Consider the following 13,569-nt stretch of genomic DNA (forward strand, 5'->3'; position numbering starts at 1 on the left):
TCTCTCTCTCTCTCTCTCTCTCTCTCTCTCTCTCTCTCTCTCTCTCTCTCTCTCTCTCTCTCTCTCTCCTTCTGCCATGTGAAGACACAGAGAAGGTAGCTGTCTGAAAGCCAGGAAAAGAGCCCTCACCAAAAACCAACATCCCCCTGGCATCAGACTTCCAGCCTCCAGAACAGTGAGAAAAACATATTTCTACTGTTTAAGCCACTCAGTCTATGGCATCCTGTTACGGCAGCCTGAGCAGACCTCTCGGCTAGTGGTGGCAGAGTGGGAATCCAAAGCCTGTGCTTTTAACCACCAGTCCACGGCTTCCTGCCCAGCCTCAGGGCTGTGGCCACAGCAGGTGGACTCCACCTCCAGGGAATTTCTCAGCCACACCCATGGGGCTGCCCTCTGCCTTGAGGTGCCCTGGAATCCTAAATGTTCTAGGTGCATGGAATTCCAAGACTGGAAAAAGACTTGGAGGGCATTAACTCTAACTTCCTGGTTATGTAGTTGATGACGCTGAAGACCAGACCATCCAAATGAATTGATCAAGTTCAGACTGTATATAAAGGCAAAGAAAAGACTGAAACAAAGGTCTCCCAGCACTCAGGGAGTGCTCATTTGTCCACAATGGGCTGATCTGCCTTTCCAGGCATAATAAGAACAACAAAGAATTGTCCTTCAGGAATTCTCTTGTGTCCAACCCCGGTATCCCAAGGGTCCCAGTCTTGAGTTCCAGAAGCCAGAACTCCCAGGACCTGCTTATGAATTCCTACTCCCACCTTCTCCCATCCCCAAGCCCTTCTCTACAGCTCCTCAATTCACTGAGCCACGCAGTTAACCTCACATGGACAGATAGTAGGACCTGGGTCCCTGCTGGTCAGCCATGGAAGTGAGGCTGCTTCAGCCGAGCAGTATTATAAAGGCAGCAGCACCCTATGCCCATGGAGGAGACAAAACCTTCAGGTCACCCATAAACCTTCTCCAAGGCCACATGGTAGATCTTGTAGCAGAGACTATAGCTTATGGAGGCTGTTTGGTTGTTGTCATACTTTCCAAGGGCTTGCAAACCACACAGCAGTCAGGAGCTCCTGGGGCTTGGGGCTCATCTTCTGTGCAAAGACAGAGCCTCACTTGAGATGCACAAAGGTCAGAGGCTGCTGAGTGCCTCACTGAGAGCTGGAGCACTGCTTCCAGCCTTGAGGCTGCAGTGGAGCTTTCAGAGAAGAGGAAGTTCACTCAGCACACAAAGGGCTGTTGTGTCTGGGGCTCAGGGGACACTCCAGTGAACAAAGCATGGTCCTGGCCCTCGCAGAGCCTCCAGTTGAGCAGTGAGGATTCTACAGAGGTTTGTACAGAGTTGTGGGCATGCACAGAGGACAACGAATTCTGGATGGAGAGAGAAAGGGAGGAACCTTAAAGAAACCTTTTCAGAGGACGTGGCATTTGGGCCTCCAGGGAGATTGTTCCTGCAGTCACTTCTCCAGAGGTTGCTCAGGAGTTGTCTAGAATTCAAGTCAGGAATGAGGCGGATGAGAATTTTGCCTCTTGTGGTGACCAAATATCAACCTCCTAGATGTGCCAGGCTCTCCAGCATCTGGGCCTGCCTTCTCCTTCAATGGCCAGTGGAACGGTCCGGATATCCATCCTTCTGACTGCCACTATGCTGCTTAACACCAAGCCGTGGCTTTCCTTCTTTCTCAAGCAAGGACAACGGCCCTCGGTGTGGCCCACAAGGTCCTGCAGGCTTGTCCCTGCCTGCTCCGTCGGCCCTTCATGCATCCGTTCCTGCCCACCTAGCTAGGTTCCAGGCACAGGGCCCTGGGGCAGTGCTTTAGGTCCCCTGACTTTAGGTCCCACCTCCAGGACCACTTCCTCAGGGGAGTCCCCCCGACCCTGCAGGTTGGGACGGCTTCCTCAGACTCACCATCCTGCACAACCACATCTTCTTCACCTCACATCACTGCATCTTGACTTTACACTCCCATCAAGGGAACTGTCTAGTTAACATCTGTCTCTCCCACAGGTCAGGAAACCCCTGAGGGCAAGAGCCTTGTCTGCTTCTGCTTACACTTTCGTGCTCACTATCTAACACAGTGCTGCGTGCTCCAGAAATATTTGTTGAGCAAATGAATGGATGAATGAGGATTGCAAGAATTCTGAGAGTTTTGCTCTGGAGAATGCAGGATCCACAGTATCTTAGGTTGGGTGTGCCCAGAAGCAGATCCTTGGACCAAACTTTGAGTATAAATCATTATATTTGGAAAGTGTAACCAGAGAAAGCTGGCAGGGGAGTGGAGAAGAGAGACAGGGAAGGGAGGGAGGAAAGGAGGAGAGGAAGGGAAGAATCTAGCTGGGGTGCATATGTGAGACCCCTGGACTAGAGGGCCGGGTAGGAAGAGAGAAAGTAGGAGCTGGATGGAATGCTTGCGTGCACAGCAGGTCAGGGAGAGTAAAGGGGAACTCAGCCCATTCCCGCATAGCTTCCCAGTCGGTCTGTGCTGGCTCCAGCCCCAGCTTCTAGGCGAGCCGACATGAAAGCTCTCAGGTGCAGCTTCTCTGTGTTCACTACACTGGTTCCCCACTAGCCCGCAATTTTAGCTCCTCCAGTACAGAGTTCTTTTAGTTAACTTTCAGCCCTCACCTCTGGCTCCCAGCAATACCAAAACCTGCTGAAAAACTGAAAAGTCTAAGAAAGAAGTAGCACCTTTATGGAGATGATGACCCACGGCGAGAGGTTCCAGGCATGCACATGCTTTTACGTCCGGAGCCTGTCATATTTATGCAAAATGACAGAAACTGACATCTACCAAAGCCCTGCCAGAGAGGCTTCAAGACCCAGGAAGCAGGTCAAGATTTTACAAATGGCACCCCTCGCCCTCCACCGAACTTCTTAACCTGCAGGCACTATGCACTCACCCAAATGTGCAACAGAAGTTTTCCTGAGTACCTGCTGTGTGTCCAGCACCAATCTGAGTACTAGCAGCACAGCCATGAAGGCAGACCAGGTCCCTGCCCTCTAGGAGCTTGTAGTCCAGGGAGGACACATGCATCAGTCAAATAATCTCCCAAATGCGTGCTAAATTACAACTCGGATAAATGCTGGCAAAGAGAGTTATTTGGTCCTCTTAGAACAAAACATGGGGCAGGGTGGTGAGGGGGGATGACTGATCTCATCTGGGGACCAGGGAGGCCTCCTTGAGGAAGGGACCCCAGAGATGAATATAAGAGTTAAGCAGGGGGTGGGGGCAGGGAAAAGCACACCTGACAGGGGAACAGCATGTGCAAAGCCTTTTGATGGTGGGTCATGATGAAAGATCAATGGAGGAACAAGGCAGATGTGGACTGAGACAAGGCAGGCAAAAGAACCAGGTGTGGCCTGTCCACGCAGGTCCTGAGTCCCACCGTGTGGCAGGATGTCAAGGGGTCTTGTTTCTAGGAGGCCTGACAGTATCATGGGTGAGACAGACTAGGCAACCATAACGTGCTGGTTACTCCTTAAATGGAAAGGTGGAAAACATGAAGGAGGACTCAGGAAAGAGGAAAGAACTGGTCTTTCCTGAGCATCTACTATGTGCCAGGCATTCTGCCCTATGCAGGTATTTATGAAATCCTCAGACTGATTCATTCATTCAATTCAACAATGACCTATGGAGCTACTGCTACTCTCTCTGATGAACCAAAAGCAAAGGTAATTTTTTTCCAAAACAAAAGAATGAGTAAACTTATATTCAAATTCCTGACAAACTCTCTCCTATTAAAGGGCAGTTCTCTCATTTACTTTTATTTTAACCAACAAAGTACCATTTGTGGAAAAAGACATTAGCCTGAAATGACCTCAGTCAATGCTAGTTTTGCATGTTTTTAAGAGGTTGCCTGACAGAATCGTTAAAAAAGGAGGCAAAGATATTTAACCCCTATTTAATCATTATTTCTGGGTTTGACCTTAGAATTACAAGCTGGGGATGTTGTTCTAAACAAGCCTTTTACAAATCCCTTTAGAAAGCAATACCATAGGGCCGGCCCGGTGGCGCACTGCTACAGTGCGCCGCTTGGGAGTGCAGCGGCGCTCCCACCGAGGGTTCAGATCCCATGTGGAGACCGGTTCCCGCTCACTGGCTGAGCGCAGTGCAGGTGCAACACCGAGGGTTGCGATCCCGTTACCGGCCGGTAAAAAAAAAGAAAAAAAGGAAAAAAAAAAAAAAAAAAGACAGCAATACCATAAATAGTTACTCTGTGGAGATCAGGTTGTGCACCTACAGAACAAATGGAAAAAAACACTCTCCTAACAGTATGCAAATGATATGGGTGGCTTAGGATAAATTCTCCAGCGACAGCATTTTATCCCAGATCCATGAAGTGCTGGATCTCAGACAACTATGATGGAAGTGGAGACTTTTGTGCCCTGGAAAATTGGGTTAGATGCTGCACATAGTGGCTCTGGCAATGCCAGAGGCCTGGGAAGGCTTTGAATAAAATTATTCCATAAAATACAAGAAGGGGGAAAAAAGCAGTATTTCTACATTAACAAACTATTTTACATAACATGTGCACTTAAATATGGATGTGTAACAAAATTAATAAATCAAATGCTACAAATAGACGTCGGGCTCTTTTATCTACTTCCTTAGGAGTTTATATGTTCCACTTCAAATTGACCCTCCCCTAAACATAGGATCTGCCCACTGGGAAAATGCAAAAAGCACTTTCTGTTAGGAGCTGTTCCAGCATTTATGGGAACCAGCTGCTGGGGTGGAGTAGGAAGCTTGCCCAGTTCTGCTCACCAGATCGATCTGGCCCCATCGGCCAGAGCACCCGATATGGACACCCAAACTTTAGAGGTGACATATCCCCATTTTATTAATAAGGGATCAGGTCCAGAGAGGCCCTGGGGGCTGACCAACTCAAGGGAATGGACACAAAGGGCACAGCCAGGACTGTGGCCCCCTCTGCCCCACTCTGAAGGCCTTGCCAGGTGTCCCCAGATATTAGAACCCCTCCACAGCAGGGCCCTGGCCTTGGTGACCTGCCACCCTGTTGAGGCACATGAAGACTGCTTCCGAGGTTGTGGTGAACAGAACTCCAGGCTATGTCTCACTCAGTCCCGCCAGAGGACACAGCCCCAGTCTAGGCTAAAGACTCCAGCTTCCAGGCAACTGGCAACTGTCTCCCTGACCAGCAAGCTCCTTAGGTCCCTTATGTGCTCATGGACTGACACTTGAACCTGCCCCCTGTCCACTGGCAGCTGCTTCCTTTATAGACCTCAAAGCCTCTGTGCAGCCACCTCCCAACAAAGCCTGCAGGTGAGGGAGCTAAGCACTCACCTCCCAGGCACCACCTTTCCAAAGCCTCTGAGCGCATGGCAGCCCCTCACTCTGCGGGGCCCCCACACTGCCCCTGCTGCCCACACCGTCCCCCTGCTGGCCTCGCCTCCTGCGGCCCACAGGGCAGTGGCCATCCTGGTGCCCCTGCCACTCCCTTCTCCCTCCTCCCCTCCTGAATGTGAACTCCAAGGGCTTCATTACCACCCTGCATCTACAGCACTGGCCTCTCCTGCAGAACTCGGGGCCCTCCAATCCGCATGCCCCAGGCATCTCCACCACTTGGAGATCCCAGAGGCAGTTCAAGCAAGCCCAACACCAACCCAGCTCCCTCCATCAGTTAGGTCCCCTCTGCAGGGCCATGCACAGAACCCTATGGGCAGGGGGCCTTAGCAATACCTATGACTCCTGTCTCTCCCCTGCCCCTTCTGCAGTAAGGATGTCCAACCCCAGGATGGTTCCTGTCCAGGACTTCCTTTCCATCAGCCTTCAAAATGGTGGCCCTGCCATCGGGCTCGAGCCCTCTAATCTGTCCTGCTCCCACTGCCAGTTTCACAGTCCTCAAAACATAGCCCTGAGACACTGTCATGGCCCCTCTCTGCTTGGCAAGGAGAGGCCAAGTGCTCCATTGCCATTCTAGGTGGTTACTCATACCCCCAGCCCCTCATGAGGTCCCCATCACACAGGACCCACCTGCCTCCCCTGGGCCCAGGCCGCTTCGGTCCCTCATGCCAGTGTTGGGTGCCACCTCTACCACCTCAGATCAGCCGAGCAACTCCTCCAGGAACCCATCCCTGAGTGCTCCCCTTTCTCAAAGACCAGGTGCTCGTCCACCTTCCCTGTGGCATCAGGGAGAGCACCCAACAGGCTGAGCCACAATCCTGGCTTTTCCACATGCTGCAGATGGTGATTCAACTTTATTGTGCCTTAGTTTCTCCATCTGTACAATGGGGATAGTAACTTTCTGGGTAGGGGAGGATGAAGCTTTGTCGTGTTTTCCATCTCTACCTCTGGGCATCCAGCTGAAGCTCTTGTTCAGAGAACGACCCTCTGACCACTGGAGCTGCTTTGCCAGCAGGCACAGAGACCTGGCAAGACCTGAGAATCACCTACACACACGCACACACGCACGCACACACACACACACACACACATACACACACACTTATGACGACAGTTCCAGGTGTAGCAGCCCAGCTCCACATTCCAGGGTATAACTCATTCCAAGGCCTGCTTTGGGGAGACTACCCCCAGACAAATGCCTGCCTTGCATATGCCAACTACCTGGCAGAGTGACACATGAATATGTGCTCCCAGAGCCATCACTGCCATTCTGGCCTCGAGCTTAGCGCACAGCCTGTCAGGCACATGCTTGTGTCTCCTTTCCAGACCTTAAGCTCCTCGAGGTGGGGGCCATGGCTTCCACGTCTGCATGCACCCCAGTGCCCAGCACTAGTCTGACACAGGCAGGTCCTCCATTGGTCCCGTGGCTGCAGAGGCTGGCCTTGGTCTTGTGGCTGTGACTAACCACATGCCCAGGCCAGCAGAGGCCTTCCCTTTGGTGTCCAGATAAATACAAAAATGTCAATGATGTTTATGTCAAGGTGTTAGGAAGTTAGGTAATTTTAATTTGGGGGGGTGGGTTCTTTATGCCTGTTTACATATTTATATTTTCTCTGCCATGATAATGTACAATCTTCTAAGAAGCACATAGCTTAGAAAAATAATCTATTGACATATTTATATTAAAAATAATTTCATTAATGTTCACAATAATTTTCCTTATTTTAGAGCTGAGAAACAGAGTTTAAGAAAGTTTTAGCAACTTGCCCAGAGTGTCTGTGAGACCCTAGCCTGGGTCTGTCTGACACAAAGACCTTCTCAGGAAAATATGCTGAGCACAAAGTCCGCAGTGGAAAGAAGGCCTCCCGGCTCCTCTCCTGAGTAGACAAGGACGGGGTCCCTCCCCAAGAAGCGGCATCACCACGGGCCCACAGCTCCTCACAGAGGCTGGCCTGTGTGCCCGCATGGAACCAAAGGCATGAGGCATCAGAACTCTGCATGTGGCTCCCCCTGTGCACAGTGCAGACCTCGGCCTGCTGGGCCAGGTGTATGGGGTATCAAACTGCCTCCTCTATCCCAGGACACAGAGGAACCAAGGTTGACAGCGAAGCCTGCCTGGTTGGAGTCAGAGATCAAATCTAAGCCCTCTCCACGCTCCAGTGGACCCTCCCCTGCCTGCTTCCCACTGTCTCCTCCCCTCCCCCCACTCCCCACCCCCAGCATCCATGTGCTCCAGCCAATCAGAAGGCCTCACACCTCCCTACTGAGGGTATTTTATGCTTCTGGGCATTTGCGCCTGTGGTTTCCTTTGCATGAAAAGTCTTTTCCCTCCCTGGCCACCAGGCAAATTCCTATTCATTCTTTCAAAGAAAGGTCACAAACTAAAACTCACTGGATATATGAAGCCTGCAGATGTATTTTCGCAGACTCGTGTGGCATTGTAAAAATAAGAACATTTTACATTAAAAAAAAAAAAATTAAGATTCCTAGCCTTTCCAGACCAAGCAGAAGATCTAGTAACATTCATCCCACGTTCCCACATGCAACCCCAGGCCGTGGCTGAGGAGCAGCTGCTCTGTTTTCATGGGGTGCGTGCTTCCCGGTCTGCCGTGGACCTCCCCAGTGCACCCACGCAGCTCCCCTCACGGTCCTCCAGGGATGTCGCATCTGAGATTCCATTAAATCCCCCAGTGCGGTACTTCTCAAAGTATGCTCCTCAGCCCAGCATCAGCATCACCTGGAAACTCGTTAGACATGCAAATTCTCAGGCCCCATCCTGGACCTACTGAGTCAAAGAATCCAGGGCGGAGACCCAGCAATCTGTGTTGTAACAAGCCCCCAGGGAATTCCGCCCTGGCAGTGACTGTGGGCTCTGGCTCTGAGCGCAGGCCAGCCTGTGGCCTCTGCAGTCTTCTCTACCCCAGCCCCAGCCCTCCATCCTCATCCCAGCAAAGCTCAGGCCTGTGCCAGCTCCCGGCCACAGGCACTACACTTCTGTGGCATGCTGTCCCCTGCCCTGTGGCCAGGTGCTCTTTACCTGTCCGACTGTCTTCCTGCCCAGCGAGATCCTTTCATGCAGGAGCTATTTCTGATTCTTCCCTCCCCAGCACCTATCACAGCGTCAGAGGTCAGGAACTTCTACAGAACTGAGTCAGTTCCTTGGTGATGATTTGTGTCCCCATAATTTGGAGAAGCAGGAGGGACCCTGAGGCAGCCTCAGCCCTCCCCGGGCACGAGAATGATGGTGGGTGCCAGAAGCTTGCAGCTCCATAGAGAAGCAACATTTCAGCAGAAGATAAACTAATTCTTATTCACAGCACCTGTTAATCACTCAAGATCCTTCCCAATGCAAGAGGCTGTAGAATGAAAGGTGTTATTAATGAAACCACACAGACCAGGAGGAGTCTGAATAGCAGCGCTGCTTCCAAACAATGCTTCTCCTGAAAGCGAATCCCCTGCCATTACTGTAGATTCTTCAAGTGCTGGAGAAGGCATGTAGGTTGTTTTCCCGAACAGTCACTTAGCTGACAAGCATTTTCTAATCGACAGAACATTCTGAAAAGAATGATTAAAGAGGGGGAAGAGCGATATTAAGACGGTACAATTGCCCACATACGGCAGGAGACTGAGTTGACTGAAATGTAAGATTTGGAAGAGAAGTTATTTATCATAACCCCAACCCCACAGCCCTGTCCCGGAGAGAATTCAGATGTTCCTCCACGGTGGCTCTGATCCAAGGAGGGACTGCATGCCTCCCACAGGCTCAAACCCAAGCTGAGAATCTAAATCCAGTAGCAATAATAAATTTCATTGTTTTTTATTAGCTAAATATTATATTATTAGCAACAATAAAAATTGTTACTAACAGTTGAGCAGGTAATATATGTCTGGAACTTTCCAATAAGCTGTGTGCCAGGAGGTTACACTTATCATCCCTGAATGGGAGGATTTGTCCCCAATTTCCAGATGAGAAGACTGAGGAATGCATCCAAGTTCACACAGCTTGTAAGTAGCAGAGCTGGGGTCAAACCCAAGCTTGCTAACTTGGGAGTCTCTTTGTGCTTTTTCTGTCATCAGACCACTTCTTCCCCTTTAAGGAAATGTGCCTTGGCACCACTGCAGAGTGGCGATGTGTTCAGATGATAAACACCCCAACCACAGCCCAGACCCCTGTTAGGGACCACCCCAGCATAAGCATCCCATAGGTGCTGGCAGAGCTGGGGCTTTCTCATGGGCCATCATCACACCTACCCTGAAGCCTTTGGAGTGGCAGTGCCTCCGGATAGAACTCACCTATCAATCATTCCTCCTTTAATATCGTGGGGAGCTGATGGATTCCCCCTGATGGCCCTCAAACCATGCACGCTTTGAACCGCCAATGAGGCATGCAGGATGGCTTTGCCATCTAATGTTTTCAGACTTCCTAGAGTGAGATAATGCCACTGATGAGAGAGTGTACACTGAGCCATCCCAAGCACTGATAAGGTGTTAATAAACCTTAGCAAATGCTGATTAGAGGCGGCTCCAGCAGTACACAGCCACCACTACACACGCGCTCTCCGAGTACATGCTGGAGACTTGGCCAATTAAACCTGGGGAGCGTCTCAATTTGGAACTGATCCTGAAACAGCAGCAGAATGCACCTGCAGCCCTCAGAACTTCCCAGCAGCTCAGGTTTGCTGTGTGGCTGTCCAGGATGTGGAGCCAGAGCTCAGCGCCAAGAGACAGCATGAACAAGAAGCACTTTATAGACCTCACCCCCAAAAGCCAGAGAATCTACAAACATCCCTCATGTCCTAGCCAACTTTAGGCATCAGGTATTCAGGAATGTAGTTAAAACTTAATTGAAAACACTTATATTTATACTGATACAAAAACTCTTGGGAGAAGAAGTTTCAAAATAGGCAAGGGGAAGTTCGCAGATGCTGTGGTTCCCCACTTGGATCCCCTCCACCAACAGGTGTATCCAGGCCCGGCTGCTGGGGCATGCACCCCTGAGAAACGAAACGGGGTTCTGCCTCACCCAGAAATGTCTGGGAGGCTATGCCCTCCCCCAAGGGTGGCCACAGCCAGTGACTGCTTTGGGACACAAAAGCCCAGTCCTTCTACCTCAAGCTGGGATAACCTCGTGCTGCCATTCCTAATCCAGACTCCTGTTGGGATCAGGCTAAAGCCAGACCTCACCTGAACCTCAGCTGGGCCACACTTTCTCCCCTGCCCCAGCCTGCTACCTTCACATCTTTAAGGACTGCACCTGAGAGCTCTCCTCGGACAAATCCCTTGTGCAATGCCAGGCTCTTCTTCCAGGGAATCCAACTGAAATAGGGAGGAGAAGAGAGGGGATGAGAACTACTGTTTCCTGAGCACGGCTATGTGCCAGGCACTGTGTTAGACCCTTTTCAGTCATTATTTCAGTAACTTTCCTCAGTGAACTTGTGAGATATGGAAAATGTCAGGCTCACAGGTAAGGAAACCCAGGCTCTGTCTGGGAACATGACTTGGCCAAAGTCGCCCGGTTCCCAAGCAGCAAAAGCGAGAGTCTCCCAGGTCTGGTTGATGCTGAACTCAAAGCACGCATGTTTCCACGACACGTGTCCTTTCCCCGTGTCAACCATGAGCTGGGTGAAGTCGGAAGAAGAGGCAGTGGGGCTTAATAAAGACACATCTGAAAAAACACATCCGTATGTGGGGATGAGAACCTCCCCACACTGAAGAGCTCTAATGACCGTTCTGTACATTTCCCGTCACCCCCTGGTGGAACCTACACATACTGCTTGGCAAGAAACTCATCGCTTGCCACCTCTCTGATTCCCAATTATAAAGCATGCCCAGCATTTTAATTTATGATGTGTATTTCACCGGCCAATAGATTGAGGCAAATGTTCCCACACCAGGGCCCTGCCTAAAGCAGCTAACAGTTTCAATAAAGGTAAAGAAGCCTCCTGCCCACGACAGTGCCTTCTGATACTATCACACATGCTCCAGCTTAATTAAAATGTGCCTGCAATGAGCACCTCAGGGATGAAACTTGCTCGGATGGTGTCACCCAAGGACACCGTCATTCCGAAGAAGGCAGATAGCCTAACTGCAATCAAAACAAAATCAGCAGTGAAACGTGCCTCCCCTGGGTGGTGTTAGTTACCGCCCAGTGCCCTCGCAGCTGACAGGCAGCATGCCTCCGGGCAGGGGGCGGGTGAGGAAGGTGCCCCTTTCTTTCAGGTTCGCCATCCTGCATCCATCCACCTCCTCCACAGTGTCCAGCAAGTCCTGCCTCCTAGGCCACAATGAGAAACTCCAATCTGGTCTGTAGCCCCTTTGCCTCTGGCTTGATTTGACCTGACAATTTCCTGAGAAGCTGCAGGGAGGGGAAGCGTGTGCAGACAGCTGGGGAAGGCTGGGCTGTGTAGGACCAACAATGGGAGCAGGAAGGGTGGAGAGTGTAGGGGGTGATGTACTTGCGGCTCCCTAATAAGACCTGCAGGTGAGAGGGGGCTCTGCTCACCTGGGCCAGATTTGCAGCACACCTGCCACTGCAAGCATGATAACAGCTGCCAAGTGGACTCGGCCCAGATGTGAGCAGAACTAAGAGCAGGCCCCAGTTTTCAGGGGCTGGAGAGGGGGTCCTGCTCCAAACCACAGAGCCAAGCCCTGGGAGAGCTGCAGTCAAGAGCACTTCGCTCCCCAAAATCCTGAAAAGCCAAGAAGCTCCATCAGTAAGACCAGTCTGAATCTCACCTTCCATGGGAAAAAAGCCAGGGAAGTTCCAAGGCAAGCTAGCCCAGGCAGCACCTTCATTTCCTGTTGATCAGAGACTCCTCTACACCTCAGCCAAGGTGTGATGGAAGGATAAGGTCATTACTGGTATGGAAGACCCAGAAAGCCTCAAGACAGTGGTGGGTGGGGAAGCGGAGAGATGCTGTTTGCTCTTGACCATGGAGAGACAATGATACCTGAGAGGAAACTCCTGGATGGCTGTGGGTCCTGAAATGGTGCCCATCAAGGGCAATGAGCTTGGAGAAGGAAAGTAGGTAGCCCAGGTAAGGAGCTGCTGTGGTCCTGCCAGCCCTTTGGAGCTGGAGAGACCATCTCTCAGAAGGCATGTGGAACGGAGGAACGCCAGCGTGGTGGTTTCCTGCATCCCATGCTTACCTGCCCTTGCTGGCCTCTTGTTCCCCCTCGGAGTTCAGACAGGTTTGGGGAAATTCGGTCCTCTCTGGGCTGGGCTAACCAGAGGAGGAGCAGGCATCCAGACTGGGAAGAGGGCACTGGGCATTGGGAGTGTCCCCGTGGCAGCGGAAACCAAAGCGTGCACCATGACGGCAGCAGAGTCAGGCTGTGTGGCACACACCGTTTATCAGACCCGCCTCTATAGGAGGAGCATCTCCTTCCAAAATCAGATCTTCCACAGGGAGGCTATTTTCTCCTGGCATAGTCCTCAGGGTCTTACTGCTGACATTAGGTCACTGTCTGAAACACTGCCTTGCCCACAGCAATGGGCACAGGCTCCAGAGCCCTTTTGCCAACATCCATCTTACCTGCTCCCAGTATCCCTCCCAGGAACCCTCACTCTCATTAGCATCTAGGCCAGAACAGGGTGAAAGGAATCCCACAGGGTGCCCAAGCTGCCTTCTCTACACAATGGACATCGAGAAGCATCCATCAACCTTCCCAGAACCTCCAGAGAGCAACGAAAGAGCATCTCCGTGACGTGCCCGAGACTGCTTCCCGGCCCCTTGTTGTTCCTGCACGCACGTCTGCACCCACCCACCCATTTGTGCATTAACTCGTCTTTTGACAAACACTCATGGCTGTGCCAGTCAGTGAACTAGGCCCTTCTGATACAGAGACTAGCAGGACTAATCAGATTTTGTTCTTACCCTGGAGGAGCTCTGCGGCTAATGCAGAGGAACCAATAAAGAGGGGAGTGTCTGGGAAGAGAACACGGCACACACTCCCCTCCCTAAAGCGACTGAGGAGGCATCAGCCTGGGGCCCTGCATCCCCAGGATCCGATTTCTGCACCTTACCCTGACCCCAAGCTGGCACGTTGCAGGTGAATTCAAAAACCCAAGGTGGCTCTGGATGCACAGCCCTCGACTTACCTGCTTCATGTATTGGGGTAACTTGCATGAATGTTTGTAATTTGTTGGGGACCTATAGCCCCACACCCCTTCTTGTGTGACCAGGCCTACGTGACAATC

The 13,569-nt window shown here is 51.4% G+C and overlaps 1 protein-coding gene across 1 annotated transcript in view; it reads right to left on the reverse strand.

Moving 5' to 3' along the window:
* LOC103595109 (glutamate receptor ionotropic, delta-1-like) overlaps positions 1 to 13,479 on the reverse strand; it is a 242,702-nt gene extending 229,223 nt beyond the window's left edge. Inside the window, exons 1-4 of the mRNA XM_008578424.1 lie at positions 13,471 to 13,479; positions 12,519 to 12,592; positions 11,512 to 11,643; positions 10,601 to 10,685 (exon numbers count right to left, since the gene is read on the reverse strand). Coding sequence (XP_008576646.1) covers positions 10,601 to 10,685; positions 11,512 to 11,643; positions 12,519 to 12,592; positions 13,471 to 13,479 — 300 coding nt within the window. The remainder of the gene's footprint in view (positions 1 to 10,600; positions 10,686 to 11,511; positions 11,644 to 12,518; positions 12,593 to 13,470) is intronic.
* Positions 13,480 to 13,569: the final 90 nt, after the last annotated feature.

This window comes from Galeopterus variegatus, unplaced genomic scaffold (genome assembly GCF_000696425.1).
Source record: "Galeopterus variegatus unplaced genomic scaffold, G_variegatus-3.0.2 Scaffold1681, whole genome shotgun sequence".
Taxonomy (NCBI): Eukaryota; Metazoa; Chordata; class Mammalia; order Dermoptera; family Cynocephalidae; genus Galeopterus; species Galeopterus variegatus.